At 40.5% G+C, this 14947-nt stretch overlaps 1 protein-coding gene across 1 annotated transcript; it reads left to right on the top strand.

Moving 5' to 3' along the window:
* The first annotated feature begins 1350 nt into the window (after nucleotides 1–1350).
* Nucleotides 1351–14691, top strand: LOC135352361 (uncharacterized). The gene is made up of 11 exons (XM_064551545.1): nucleotides 1351–1500; nucleotides 1725–2047; nucleotides 2822–2923; nucleotides 3155–3262; nucleotides 9023–9108; nucleotides 9393–9522; nucleotides 9627–9718; nucleotides 9964–10090; nucleotides 11362–13503; nucleotides 14072–14469; nucleotides 14560–14691. The coding sequence occupies exons 1-10, from the start codon at nucleotides 1478–1480 to the stop codon at nucleotides 14449–14451; spliced, it is 3513 nt and encodes a 1170-aa protein (XP_064407615.1). The 5' UTR covers nucleotides 1351–1477; the 3' UTR covers nucleotides 14452–14469; nucleotides 14560–14691.
* The last annotated feature ends 256 nt before the right edge of the window (nucleotides 14692–14947 follow it).

Below are 14947 nucleotides of genomic sequence, written 5' to 3'. Positions count from 1 at the left end.
CCGCCCACACATAGGCACTACTGTTCAAGCTGTGCTTCATGGATACTCCATTTGGTGACAACCCTCTAGCCATAGTCAGGGCTCAGTACAGCATTCCTGAAGACTCCCCCTACACACAAGACCTGCATGCACAACTTGAGAGGTACATGTACACACACCCACACCCCACCCCCTTACACACACACACACACACACCAGCCTTAAGTCCTAAGTGTATTGCTCTAATGATTCTCCCCCTCTTTGTAGCGTATCTGTTGACCTCTGACCCTGAGCTGCGTCCCAGTATCTGGCAAGTGTGTGAGGTGGTGTCCAGGATCACAGGAACCACCAACCATGTCACTAATGTCTTTGTGAGTACCTTACTATTAGTATTACCCTGTGTATGTATAGTGGTGGGTAGACCAACAGTGGCTGTATTATAGAGGGTGGCCTGCTAACACAGGTCCAAACACATGCTATGGAGACTTTGGGGCCCATTAACCTGGCTGTATTATAGAGGGTGGCCTGCTAACACAGGTCCAAACACATGCTATGGAGACTTTGGAGCCCATTAACCTGGCTGTATTATAGAGGGTGGCCTGGTCCAAACACATGCTATGGAGACTTTGGGACCCATTAACCTGGCTGTATTATAGAGGGTGGTCTGCTAACACAGGTCCAAACACATGCTATGGAGACTTTGGGACCCATTAACTTGGCTGTATTATAGAGGGTGGTCTGCTAACACAGGTCCAAACACATGCTATGGAGACTTTGGGACCCATTAACTTGGCTGTATTATAGAGGGTGACCATAATAGACATGCTCCACTCTATATACTGCTTATTGAACCTCCCACCCCTCACACACCTAGACATACCTGCCCCCCTCACACACACACACCCACACACACCTCACAGACTGGCAGTTCATTTCCTACGGATGACTTTTGTAGCACTTCATTTGACGGACGTTCCTCTACCCCGCCCACTCATAATACTGCTGACAATACAAAACGAGATTTGTTTGGAGCACCTCCCTTTGGAGAGGGTTCAAAGGTTACGAAGACAATGACAAATGTAGATCAATTTGGAGCAGTTCCTTTTAGCTGAATTTTAATATTTATTTTTCTGTGTGTTTATAAGTGTTGTTTTGTGTGTAGTAGGATCACATGACTCGACTATTGACTGTTTGCATATAATTATTATAAATGGATTTTTATGTTCAGTGCTTTTACTTCATATGCAATTGTAATATCTTGTTGAAAGAAGGTCAAAAATAAATGGATTTGTGCAGTGCTTAATTAACTTTGCTTTGTTTACTGAGAAAGGGGAGGCCGGAATGTGACACCTCTGAAAAAGGGGAGGATCTGAGCAATGATTATGTTTATAGGAAAGGGGCGAAATTAGTGACAGAGCCAGAGGGTACCGGGTTGAGCAATACTTGTGTGTTCGAGAAATAAGGGGTGAATTTGACAGAGTTTGAACAAAGCTTCCGAATGGCTACTGAACAAGATTCAGAGTGAGTGAACATGTAGACTATAATTACTACTCATGGTAGCACCTTGTGATTGCATGGAGGGAGGCTCATTCCATTAGTAGAGTCAGAGCAGGCTATGATCAGAGGTGGAACACTGTACAGCAAAGTGACAGCTGGATATGTGCATGGTGTCACTTGTATAAACTATATACACATATCAAGTAATTCTCTGTATGACTGACCCCCCAACCATCTATTTTGTACAGCGCTCAAAAGAAGCTAGCCATGGACTTATATTGGGCTGTAAAGAAGGATGACGTCACCAAAGTTAGGTCCCTGTTGGGACAGGGAGCAGACCCCAACCACCAGCTCTACTGGAGTAACGAGTGGGCGGATGATTGGGAGGGTATTCCTCCATTACACTGGGCTTGCTGGAGGGGCTACCTTGAGATTGTGAAGACACTTGTTACTCATGGAGCTCGTACTGATAAAGGTGATAGGACGAACAACAGTACTCCACTTCACCATGCATGCATGCGAGGTCATAAAGAGATGGTGCAGTACTTGAAGGAGGTCGGGTGTAGCACTGGTAAGTAGTCATTATAATTATTTGTGTATTGTAATTGTTTCTCCATATCATTATGGTATCTGAATTATATACATGTACTGTGTAGCAATATCAATTGTGTCAGTAATTTCGCGTAGTATAGTAATTATTTGCGATGTAATAGTCGTAGCACTGGTAAGTAGTCGTTGTGTATGTGAAGTTTTCATACCATGCATACAGCGGAAAGTTTAATAGTGTTACATTTAAATTTCGAATAATTATTTGCAATGTACGTACACTTGTTTGAAATACATAAACATTTGCTATACGGTTGCCATAGTAATATCTGTTAAAAATATATGTGATAGTTGAACTTTGTTCCACAACAGATGTGAGGGATAATAGTAACAGGACTCAGGCATTTCTGTATGCGCTTTAGAAATCCCATACCTAATTTCCACAAACAGTGGTGTATCAAGCTCGAATTTGGTGCACCAATAGAACAAGGCATGCCCTTTCCTCTGCTACCTTTACTTTCTCTGTACGACAAGTGGTTGTGGTACAATGACATGTTTGTTCCATCTTGACCACTATACACTTATGTACATGGCTGAAGTTAAACTCGTCACTAGAAATCCCATACCTAACTTCCGCACACAGTCGTGTATCACGTTCAAACTTTGCATACCAATATTAATAAGACCAACTATTTCTATTTGTATAGGCTTGTTTTATTTTTCCGCAATTTTGAGTCTATAGTCTATAATAACATATCTCACTTAATTATTGAGTATATTGAGGTGTCACCACACACAGATGTGAGGGACAGGCGGGGCCTAACACCACTGCACGAGGCTTGTAGGGAAGGACATATACAACTAGTGAAATACCTAGTTGAGGAACTAAAGTGTGATGTTGGTGAGTGATTTCCGTAGTGGGTACTGTTTCATTAGATCCTCTGATAGACAACCCGTGAATATATTAATGTGGTTCAATGTGCATGTAATGAAACAATCAGTGTACCTGCCGTTGTATCGTCATGGCAACTGTGATACAATACACTGTTGGTACATGATAATAAAATAATGTAGTCATCCTGCATCAATGCTGTCAGTACTACTACAAGATCTCTGTCCCTCACCTGTCTAGATGTGACTAGTGATGATGGCAGGACTCCTCTTGACCTGGCAGTACGGAATGGTCAGACTAAAGTTGCTGACTATCTGAAGTCTCAAAAACCCTCCACTCCTGAATCAGGTATGTGTCACTAGAAATCCCATACCTAATTTCCACAAATATTAGTATAGCAAGTTTAAACTTGGCACACCAATAGAGCAAGCCATGCCGGTTCCATTGATACCTTCATTGTTTTTGTAGGACAATTGGTTGTGGTAAAATTACACGTTTTGTAGACCCCAATAATACCTGGAATGTTAGTAGCTCCCACGCACATTCCATTCTACTACTTGGCCTATAAATACATCACTAGCACTTGTGTGGGTGTGTCTACTGTTATGTAGATCAGAGAGTTTTCTGAATCACTATTGCAATATATTATAATGTACTTTATGTGTTACATGACATAATTATTATGCCTCGGTGCGCATGCACAAGCGGTGTGTGTGTGTGTGTGTGTGTGTGTGTGTGTGTGTGTGTGTGTGTGTGTGTGTGTGTGTGTGTGTGTGTGTGTGTGTGTGTGTGGATCGCTACAGCTGCTCTAGGTGTGCAAGTAAGAGTTTCTATAGGCTTCTAGTCATGTTTTCTTGGATTTAATTTTTGAATTTGCAAAATAACGCTTGGTTCTCGAGTTATGCCTAGTTGTGCTTACTTGGAATGCCTTTTCAGAAGAGCACGTAGCTAAACTTGTTTGCTAGTGCATATATTCGAGTTCATATGGTGTATCAAGGTCAAATTTTGCACATCAATAGAGCAAGCTATGCCGGTTCCATTGATACCTTCGTTGTTTTTGTAGGACAAAGTAGACCCCAATAATACATGTGGTAGAATGTGGAATAGATATGCTATCCAAGTCCCACGCACATTCCATTCTACACCAAGCTGTGTAAACTGTTAGCAAAAACCACATCCTCTGTGTGTGTGTGTGTGTGTGTGTGTGTGTGTGTGTGTGTGTGTGTGTGTGTGTGTGTGGGGGGGGTGTGTGTGTGTGTGTGGGTGTGGTATGTGTGTGTGTGTGTGTGTGCGTGCGTGTGTGTGTGGGTGTGTGTTTGTGGGTGTGTGTGGGTGTGTGTTTTTGGGTGTGTGTGTGGGTGTGTGTAGGTGTGGGTGTGGGTGTGTGTGTGTGGGTGTGTGGGTGTGTGTGGGTGTGGGTGGGTGTGGGTGGGTGGGTGGGTGTGTGTGTAGACCGCTACAGCTGCTCTAGGATCAATGAAGTAAGAGTTTCTATAGGCTTCTAGTCATGTTTACTTGGATTTTAATTCGTGGATTTTAAAAATAATGCTTGGTTCTCGAGTTATGCCTTACTTGGAATGCCTTTTCAGAAGAGCATGTAGCCAAACTTGTCCATGGAGTGTTGCTACTCTACTTAGTAGTTAGCTCTGCACTAGAACGCTAGCTATTGGTAGCTACAAGAGTGAGAAGAGAGCTGCAAGGCTCTGCTGATGCTGCCACTATAATTTTATATAGCATCGATCGTTTTTAACAACAATCATGGTCGATCATTACCCACTCTTTGAGTTTCCCTATAATTATTCTGCCTGCAGTAAAATTTCAAAAATGATAAATGTGTGTATAAGCTATTGCTAGTAGCTTTATTTGTTGTGTTGTTTGACACCTCCACCGAGGCATCAGCACCCGCTGTGCTTTCATTATTACTGTACGTTGCTGTTCCGTTGTTACGCCAGCTTGCCGTTAAAAAAAAGTATCAATCAGTGGTACGTTTAAATTAAGAGAAGTGGGCGTGCTGCTCAGACTCAGTCAAAAGAATTCATACTGTCGCTATTTTTTAGAGCTGCCGTTCATGTGTAAATTGATACAGCCTCACACTTTTAAACGTTCCCTAGTATACATAGTGAGTTGCATGCTCTCTTCTCTTTATACACACACGCTTTGTGTAATGCTGAAAACACGTTAACAATATAATAATACTCATGACCCTGTGATTGAAAGGGTTTACTGTACCCCCATATGGAGTTAGGGTTTATAGATACATTAATTTTATTGTGCTTATTATGATCATGCCTCGATGCTTTTTTAGGCTCTTAACCACTTTTTTTTAATTAGATTTTGACTAGTGCAAATATTCGAGTTTTATGGCTAGTTTTTTTGCTTACTTGGAGTAGAATCTTTAGTCTCAGTTTAGACTCTTGCATAGCAATAGTGTCCCTGCAATAGAGCAAAGATATTTTTAGTAGCCAGAGTGATAAAAGAGCTGTCACCAGCAACAATTACATCAAATGTACTGTCTATACCACGTGTTGTTGTTTTTAACTTTAAACTTTTAGAATCCTTTTAGCAAGTTGATCATTTCCTACTCATCATTCCCTGAGCACAAACTTGAACCTCCATTGAGGCCATAACAATTTTATTTGATACAGCCTCTCGTTTAGATGTTGCCCAGTACATATTAGCCCTCTTCTCTTTATACGCTATATTTATAGCTAGCTAGCTTGAGACAGAGGTTAGGTTTGTTACAGCTGCTCTTCACAGCTCTTTCCTACATGTAGACTGTCACCAAGGTTAGTGTTAGATGGGCATGGTCAGTCCATCGATGGAGGCTAGTGTCAGCTTTTCAGTCCATTATACTGATACCAGACCCTCTTCCTTGGAGGTGAAGTGGACGTGGGGACGAGGATAGCTAAAGCACCACCCACCTCCCTATTGATTGCATTGCATGAATTCACTTTTACCTGTTTTGTGAGTTAGTGCTGCCTCCGTTGTGAATAGCAGTGCTGTCGAGTAGTAAGTAGTGGTATTTTAGCATAGCACCACCCACCTCTCTATTGATGGCAGTGCTGTCACTTTTTGACTTATTTGTGGTATTTTGTGGTATGAATTCCTGAGGGTTAGTGCTGCCTCTGTTGTGAATAGCAGTGCTGTCGGGTAGTAAGGTATTTTAGCGTAACCTTATAGCACCACCCACCTCCAGCATTGCTCTCACTTTTGACTTATTTTGTGGTATGAATTCCTGAGAATTAGTGCTGCCTCGGTTGTGAATTTATTGCTTCGTGACAACCTGTTATGCTGCATAGATGCTCAAATGTCATTGGTTGCTACTAGGAACCCAGTATATGACGCATGCGAGACTATTACGCACTATCAGCATTAAGTTGATTATAACGTGATGCCCTCGTGATGTACTGCTAATACAACTCTTGCTCTCGTGCTCTAGTTGTATTAGCAGTACATCCCTCGTGCATGAGTAATAACATACAGTAGCCGTCAGAATAAAGTTCCTGTACCGTTTGCATGGCATGTCACGTTGTCGTTTTTACGCAAACTGAAAATGTCTTGTCAACTGGAATTGAACGCACATGTTTTATTCGTATACGCACCGTAATTACGATTTGTTGTACAATTTTAAAACGGGTGAAAGTGTTGATGAGTCAGCAACAATTAACTGGACACAAAGAATCTGAGAATGAAGCAACTTGGCAGCTAACCTTGTCATTGTAGTATCATATGCAGATAGTTTATTACTATCATGGAATGCTCACTTCACTTACTGTGTACTTTGTTATTCTTAATTTCATTTTAATATCGTGTCATTGTCAGACTAAATCAAGAAATTGAGTATTACTGCACGTGATCACTTTATTGACTGTGAACCATTTCATTCATCACTTTGATATCATCATGTATTATAACAAGTGAAATGGAAATAATTATAATTATTATTGAAAAGTATCCAGTGCATGTGTATAGATCTCTTCCTCTCTCCTATTGTGATGGTGGCAGTCTCCCAGTATCACTTGAGCATCTCCTCCACCCCTCACCTAGTACCTGCTTGCAGTCATGCTCTCCCCTGGGTCTCCCAGTATCACTTGAGCATCTCCTCCACCCCTCACCTAGTACCTGCTTGCAGTTATGCTCTCCTCTGGGTCTCCCAGTATCACTTGAGTATCTCCTCCATCCCTCACCTAGTACCTGCTTGCATTCCTCTGGGTATATCCCAGTATCACTTGAGCATCTCCTCCATCCCTGCCCTATACTGCCTTTCATTAGGTAGCAGCCCTACTGCCTTTCATTAGGCAGTAGCAAACGTTTTTTTTCAAAGCTATGTACCGTATAGCAGGTATTATTTCGAGGATATAAATTTTCGCGGGTGGACCTCTACAAAGGATTTCGCGGATTTTATTTTCGTGGTCTGAGTTCCAGCCTTCTGGCGCTTGCGCACATCAACATGCAGCTGTACCTCCACACCCTTAGCGGTAATACAGTAGACTCTCGTTAATCCGGTCACCTTTGGGACTATGCAGCTTGGCCGGAATAGCGAGGTGGCTGCAGCTCAGGAAATAGCCGCGGCTTAAAAACGACCTTACCTCGAATCTAATGACTACTTTTGCGGTTCTTGTCTCGAGGATAATGTAGGATAATGAATCATTCTGTTCTCTATTTAAGTGTAATCCAATTTTATTTATTTGCTAAACCACACCCAAAACGTCATATATCCGGCCGTAATACACGTATAAAATTACATTGAAAACCTTGTTTGGGACAGCCAGCACTGGCCGGTAAACGGAATAGCGAGTGGCCGTACTTCATGGTGAGTTTTGTGCAGTAAACATATAGCTAGCATTCCGTGCCAAGCGATTATTGAGGTGGCCGTACTTCAGAGAGCCGGAATAGCGAGAGTCTACTGTAGCCTCTCTGCGCACTTAAGGCCCGGGTCCAGATTTTAACACCAAAATTTACACTATGTTCATACTGCTGTATTATTTGCAATATACAGTGTATGCTGCATCAAAATGATCCAAAATGAAGCTCAATGTTTTCTTTTTCCAAAAAACTAATTAGCTTAATTCAATTATGCTAATTAGTCCCATAAATGATGATGACGTCATGCCACTTTCAGAAAGAGAAGTGCAAATACGGCGTTGAAGATGCCAAGATCAAGCTTCAAAAACAAGGCTAGATGAACATCTCATAGCTAGGTACTAGTATCCTTGATGGGAAGAGTAGGAGTTATTGTATTCTTGAGATACACAAAATAGCCTACCTCTAGGGTGGCTGTCAGGGCTAAAGAAGCTAGCATAGCTAAGAAAGTTTTGGACATTTTTACTTCCCATCAAGGAAACATAATCATAACAACATAATCTATCTTTTGAGGGCCTAAACAGCTACTCTTACCTTGTTTAAGTCCGCCGTATTTGTTGCCAAAGATAATCTATAATAGTTTTAGCAGCTAGCTAAGCAAATACATTGACCTTATGACGTCATGTGCAATGAATAACATTAATAAACATTATGAATCTCATTAACACTACATGATCTACATGATCTACATAAAATGTAGGCAATGAATAAAATTAATCTTATCGGTGCCTGACCCAGGCCTTAACTGCCCAGAGCTCGAATGCCTGTATAAAATAATAGAATCGGTGAGGCACTATGTCTTCCACCTCTAGCAGAACGTTTGCTGTGCAGGCCATGATCAGGGGATACCATGCATGCATGCACCAGTACAAAACAATCAGGCCTATACCGGCGTCCTTGTCTCTTGATTCCTTTTTTCTTTCCTCTTATTGTCGATAGGTGTGGTCAATAATACTGAACACGCCTACTAATAGTACTATTCATAAATTTTCATGGGTATAAAATTTCCCGGTACAGGCGAAAACTGCGAACATTTATACCCTCGAAATATACCCGCTATACAGTAGCCCATGGTATTTTTCTGAAAGAGAAATTATGGCCCGTTTTAAATTTGAGATTTGAGCAAGCTATCTGAAAGAGCTCCTTCTATAAGCCTCTCAAAAAATCAGAAAATCATTGAATTTGTTTGTGTTGTATAATTATGTTGTTCTTCCTGATACACATTAATGTTGTTTTTCCAAACAGCGGCAGAAGTTCTTTTTGCGTTTCCGAAAACTCAAGATGGTGAGCTGTCTTTGAATGTAGGGGATATCATTCAAGATGTTGTGACAGTGAGTTATGTGTGTTGCTTCACTGTTTAGGGATCCAGGCTTCTTCTCTATTGTGACAGTGTTTTGTTTTGTGTGTAGTGTGTCTTGTAAATGGTATTGTATGTAGTGGTCAGGCTGGTATCTCCCTGTGTGGGGGAGTCTGTATTTGGAGCAATAACCTCCTCTGAAAGGGTGTTGGTTCTAGTTTCAGAGGGAGCTCTGTGCACCTAGACTTTCGTTTTTCTGTTTTCACCCATAAATTAACATTACAGGATCAATACAAGCCCACCCACTTACACACACAGGTTGATGAAGGCTGGTGTGAAGGAACTCTGAATGGAGAAAGAGGGCTCTTCCCTGTCAATTTTATCAAAATGAGACCAGCCAAGATCCCACCTCCAGCACAACCACCATCAGAGCCACCGGTTGTGCGAGGTACTTAACAGACTTTGTTAGTTAGTTAGAGCTACAAGGAAAATATCCTGATGTTTGTAAACTATGCTAACGTTACATGCATGTGCGTGTCTGCGTGATTTCAGATGGTGGAGGAGCTATAAAGAGCCGACGTGCTAAGGTGGTGTACAGCTTTGTTGCAGAAAGTCCTAACGAGCTTTCTCTTGAAGCTGGACAGGTAATTAAAACTTGACTGTTCTGTGCAGGGCTGTTGATGTTTATTAACTGTGTAAACCAGTCTATTGTCATGCAGATTATTCTCTTATACACTAGAGTCATGTGCTTTCCTTTCTTATGTGCACTGTACCATCATAAAGTGTTAGGCAGAGTAATAACTGCTCATCTTGTTAGGAAGTCCGAGGTTTTACATTTATATTGTACATGTATTTAGATGATAAATGAGTATTCTGCTTTGTTGTGTAGATCGTTGAGGTGATAGCAGAAGAGGAGGAGGGATGGTTTAGAGGGAGGCTCAACAATAAGGAGGGGGTCTTCCCAAGTATCTTTATAGAATTCATCCCGGTACCAGCCGAGCCTCCACCAGAACCAGGTAAGAACTTGACATTGCACGCACACGCACACACACTGTACTATGGGAGGTTTTCTATATCATTTGTAGTGCCCAAGTCAATATTCTCCTGATATATTGGATTACTTTATGTCATTCACCTTCTTATAATAATAGTGCGGATTAGGGTTGCTGTATTAAAGTTATATAATTATTATGTCGTCTGTGTTGAATATTGCATTGCATGTATATTATATATTTATGCATGATCAATCATTGTATAGTCATGTATATAGTAGGCTTCATGGCACTGCGTCAACAGCATAGATAGTCTTCACACAACAAGTTGTGTTAAGGCGTTAAAGCTTTGTTGTTGAATATAAGCAAGCAAAAACGGAACTTCCGCTGCATGGCTAGCTAGCTACACGCGTCCTTTATTCGAGGTACGTTTTTACTGTTAAGTGATCCCGTGCCAAGAAGAATGAAAAAAGGATCACTATAATTATAATTGTGATTGTTGCTTCTTTGCTTATCCTGATCCTATAGCCCCAGAAGAGCCATAGTTATGTCCAAGACTCCAGTCTTCTTTGCTGACTTAGTCCATAATGCATGTTCTCATACACTACTAAAATTCCATTCTCAAAAGCGTCAGCATGCCTCTAGCTCTAGTTGTATTAGCCTCTTGCATGAGTATATAATAACATATATACAGTAGCCATCAGAATAAAGTTCCCCGTACTGTTTGCATTAGCGTTTTTGCACAATTAACAGAAAAACTCTAATTTTGTTTTATTCATAAATTTGTTGTACGATCATATAAACGGGTGAAACTGTGACTGAATCAGCAATATCAGGACACAAGGAATCTGAGAACAAAGCAACTTCATAGCTTGCCTATAATTATAGCGTAAAGCAAGTGAGACTAGTGTACATTGTATTCAATTATCGTGTGGTCATTGTTAGATTGCTGCATGGACTTCATGCATGTGTATACTTTGTTTTATGATTCATTAATATCATGAGTATTACAACACACGCTCACTTTATTGACAGTGAACCATTTCATTCATCACTTGATATCATCATAATACTAACAAGGGAAATGAAAAAGTAATATTAAAGAAATGATGAATATCCATGCGCTCCTGCTGTGTATACAGATGACTTGTTTTTGTATATGAACTGTGAGAAAGTTACTGTTACTGTACATACGTAGTGGGTACCTTTTCAAGGGAAGTACGTGACTCACACAAGGGTACATAGTCGAGTATATACTGTGTTTCAGGTTTCAGTCTGTATTCCTATTATTTCAGCCCTCAATGATGAATCATCTAAGTCTGAGCAAGCTCTTAATGAAGCCATGAAGGCTGGATTTGTCCGTGTGAACACTACCAATATCTTATTCTTTGGAATGGCGGGCACTGGTAAAACCTCCACTAAGCATCTCCTTCTGGGACTGCCTCCTCCTGTAGATCGAAATAGCACTCCATTAGCTAGCACAGCAGAGAGGATATGTATTCGACAAATTCGTGACACTACAAAGATAAAAATGGAAGCTCAAGAAGATCCCTCTAGACCATGGAAACCAGTATCTAGTGATGACCTACAACGCATTGTTGCTGATGCTATTAAATCTCATGTAACCAGCTCAGATCCTAACTCTAAAGCATCTGCTATCCCACAAGAAGTCAGCATTGCTCTGAAGCAACTTGAACCTAGCAACGAATTCGATATGCCAGTTGATGCAACTCCTCCGACTTTAAGAGCGACTGAACCATCAGTAGCTGGAGCAAATTTAACTAGTAAGCTAGAAGGAAAAAAGAGTAAATTTCTTAGCACTGTTTCAAATGTAATGGCGAATATTCAGCGATTTTCTGATGCTGATCGTACTGCTGTTCAAGAAAAGTTTGGATCTCATTGGATCTACATAATCGATAGCGGTGGGCAACCACACTTTCATAATCTACTGCCACTCTTCATGCCCAAGATTTCTGTAGCTTTGTACATTCTTCGTCTCTCTGACTGCCTTGACGATCATCCACTGGTTGAATACTACAAGGACAATAAGCCAGTTGGTGAAGGTTTCAAGTCACATCTCTCAGTTTTGGATAACTTCAAGTATCTCGTGCAGTCAATTCAATCTCATAGTGAAAACTGCAAGCTGGTATGCATTGGTACTCACAAAGACCATCAATCTGAATGCAAAGAAACATTATCTGACAAGAATAAAACGTTGTTGAATTTTGCGGAGAAAGACTGCATTAAGAAGTTGACTATGTTTTTCAATTTGGGTATAACGAAAGAGATTATATTTCCTGTAGATTGCAAACACTGCGATCCTGACAGTAAGGAAGTGGCAAAGACAATTCGTGAATATGTTCATAAACTATCTCAAGAGTTGAATATTGAAATCCTTGTCCCTTTTTGGTGGTTTATTTTGGAAATTATTGTCGAGAAGGTTTCCAACGATGAAAACAGAAAAGTTCTAAGCAAGACCGAATGTGTAGAAATTGCAAAAACGCTACATAATTTTCACGAAGATGCACTTTGTGAAGCTTTGAAATTCTTCCATGAGCATCACATCTTTCACTATTATCCTGCCATTCTATCAAATGTGGTATTCTGTGATACTCAAGTGCTTCTCGATAAAGTAACAGAGCTTGTCGAGTATGCTGCATACGTGCGAGGAAGTAACACTCCAATACACGGGTTAGGAGACTGGTTAAAATTTACCGATAAAGGAATTATTACGATTGAACTTTTATCTGATAAGAATTTTGAAAAGCATTATATCGATGGACTCTTTGCACCCATCGATTTGATTGAAATATTCAAGCACTTGCTGATAGCCACCCCATTTCGTTTATTCTCACGAGGGCAAGATAAGCGTTTCTATATGCCATCACTTCTATCCTTGCTCCCACCAACTCAAGTCAATGACAAACGAGCTGATTTGCTGAAGACTAATTTAATCCCACTCGTTTTACACTTCAAAAGCAACTGGCAGTGCTGTGGAGTGTTTTGCTGTCTACAAGTGTACTTGATTAAAGAATGTGAATGGGAAATTGAAATGGAGGATCACCAGCCGAGTAGAAATTTTGTACAATTTATTCATCAAAAGCGAAACTGTACTGTCACGCTAATTGACGGGTTTTCAATGCTCGAAATTCATTCCACCAATAATCGAAAAACAATTTTGTCATTGATATTTGAAAATATTCACTCTGGTCTTCGATCTGCTTACAAAGCCCTGAAATACACGTATGAGGATCCTGAAGTTGCGTTTTTGTGTCCCTGCATATCTCAATCTATCTCTAGTCCAAGTCCCCAAGTGCCCCACCACCCAGCTCGTGTGCTGGCTGAGGACGATGTTATGAGGTGTACTCTATTCAAGAAGACGTATCAGCTAGAAGACGGTCACAAAGATTGGCTCTCTGCTTGTAATAAACTGGAAGGTAAGATCTCAATTACTCCCATTACTTTTTAATTATAAAATTCAATTCTATTTACCATACATTTTACATTTTAGTGTGAGCCATTTCAGCATTACACAAGTAATTACTCCCATTACTTTTATCATCTATACTTACACATGTATTAAAACTTTACATACATGTAACCATGTAACCAATGTACACATTGTTTACTTCCTCTGCCCCACAATGACAACAGAACTCTTACAACTGTCCAATTCTATTTACCATACATTTTAGTGTGAGCCATTTCAGCATTACACAAGTAAAAGGTGTTCAGAATATAAGCCAGCTTCGGACAATAATGTTAGCTCCTAGGTCTATCTTACTTAAACAAAGCTCTTATCATAATTCCATCTATCATAATCGGAAACCTTCAGTCTGGAAAATACATGATCTTGATTCCTACAGTCCTGGCATTCCCCATTAATTTGCTATAATTATCGTAATTATTGTGCATTTTCAGATGCTTACTGTATTGCAGTTTGTCATAAAACTGGCCATTTTCAATGCAATATGTACTTGTGTGTGTGTGTGTGTGTGTGTGTAGGATCGTCACAAGAGGAGCCTACTAGCAGAAACCAAACAGTAGAAATTGCACAACAACAGTCGTCGGTTCTGACTGGAGATGATATTCTAACAATTTGTGAGAATCTGAGAAGTGCCAGCAAGGATTGGTTCAACTTGGGACTGGCTCTCGGGGTGAAGTTTTACGAGTTGGAAAATATTCGAGATCGTAGCACAGATAATGTGTGCCGCCTAACGATGATAGTAGCCAAGCGTCTTGAAGTCACTCATCCACCGATGACATGGCCTTACATATGTGAATGTCTAAGGAGGCCTACTGTTGAGCGTAACGATGTAGCCGAGGAAATTGAAGACAAGTATGTGAGGACAGCAACTGCAGTTGCTCATAGTGCCACCAATTGATCATGATAACCTGACAAGGTACGTGTGTTTGTAATCTGATTGTAGTCTAATCTAATGTTTTGTTCTCTATAGCTTTGGTTGATTATGCTGTGCTCATGCTTCATACAGATACTGGAGTTGCTTGAAAGGGACGAATAAAGATGTCAAGTAAAGAAGCATGCAAGAACTCTGTGTTGACTATAAGTACTGACTATTATAATGCTCTGTGTTCTGTGTTTGATTATAGTTATTACCACCTTCTATTTTTATAAAATTTCATTTCCAGCTTTCTAGTTTAGTGACCCTTTACCATTGTTGTTGGGTACAGGATCACTTCAGTTGCAGCTTCTTCATGATCAGAGCTAGAGCTAGAGCTAGCCTCGTTCCCAGGCCTTACTTTTTCTTGCTGTTGTCACTGTTCATCCATAAATCATAAGAAAGACATAGTGAGGCAGCAAAGAAAGAAATGGGCGTACAGTTTAAGAAAAAGCATAGATGTAGGAGAGAGGGATTGGAA

The sequence above is a fragment of the Halichondria panicea genome, chromosome 1, assembly GCF_963675165.1.
Source record: "Halichondria panicea chromosome 1, odHalPani1.1, whole genome shotgun sequence".
NCBI classification, from domain to species: domain Eukaryota; kingdom Metazoa; phylum Porifera; class Demospongiae; order Suberitida; family Halichondriidae; genus Halichondria; species Halichondria panicea.
This window is presented reverse-complemented; position numbering and strand designations above follow the sequence as displayed.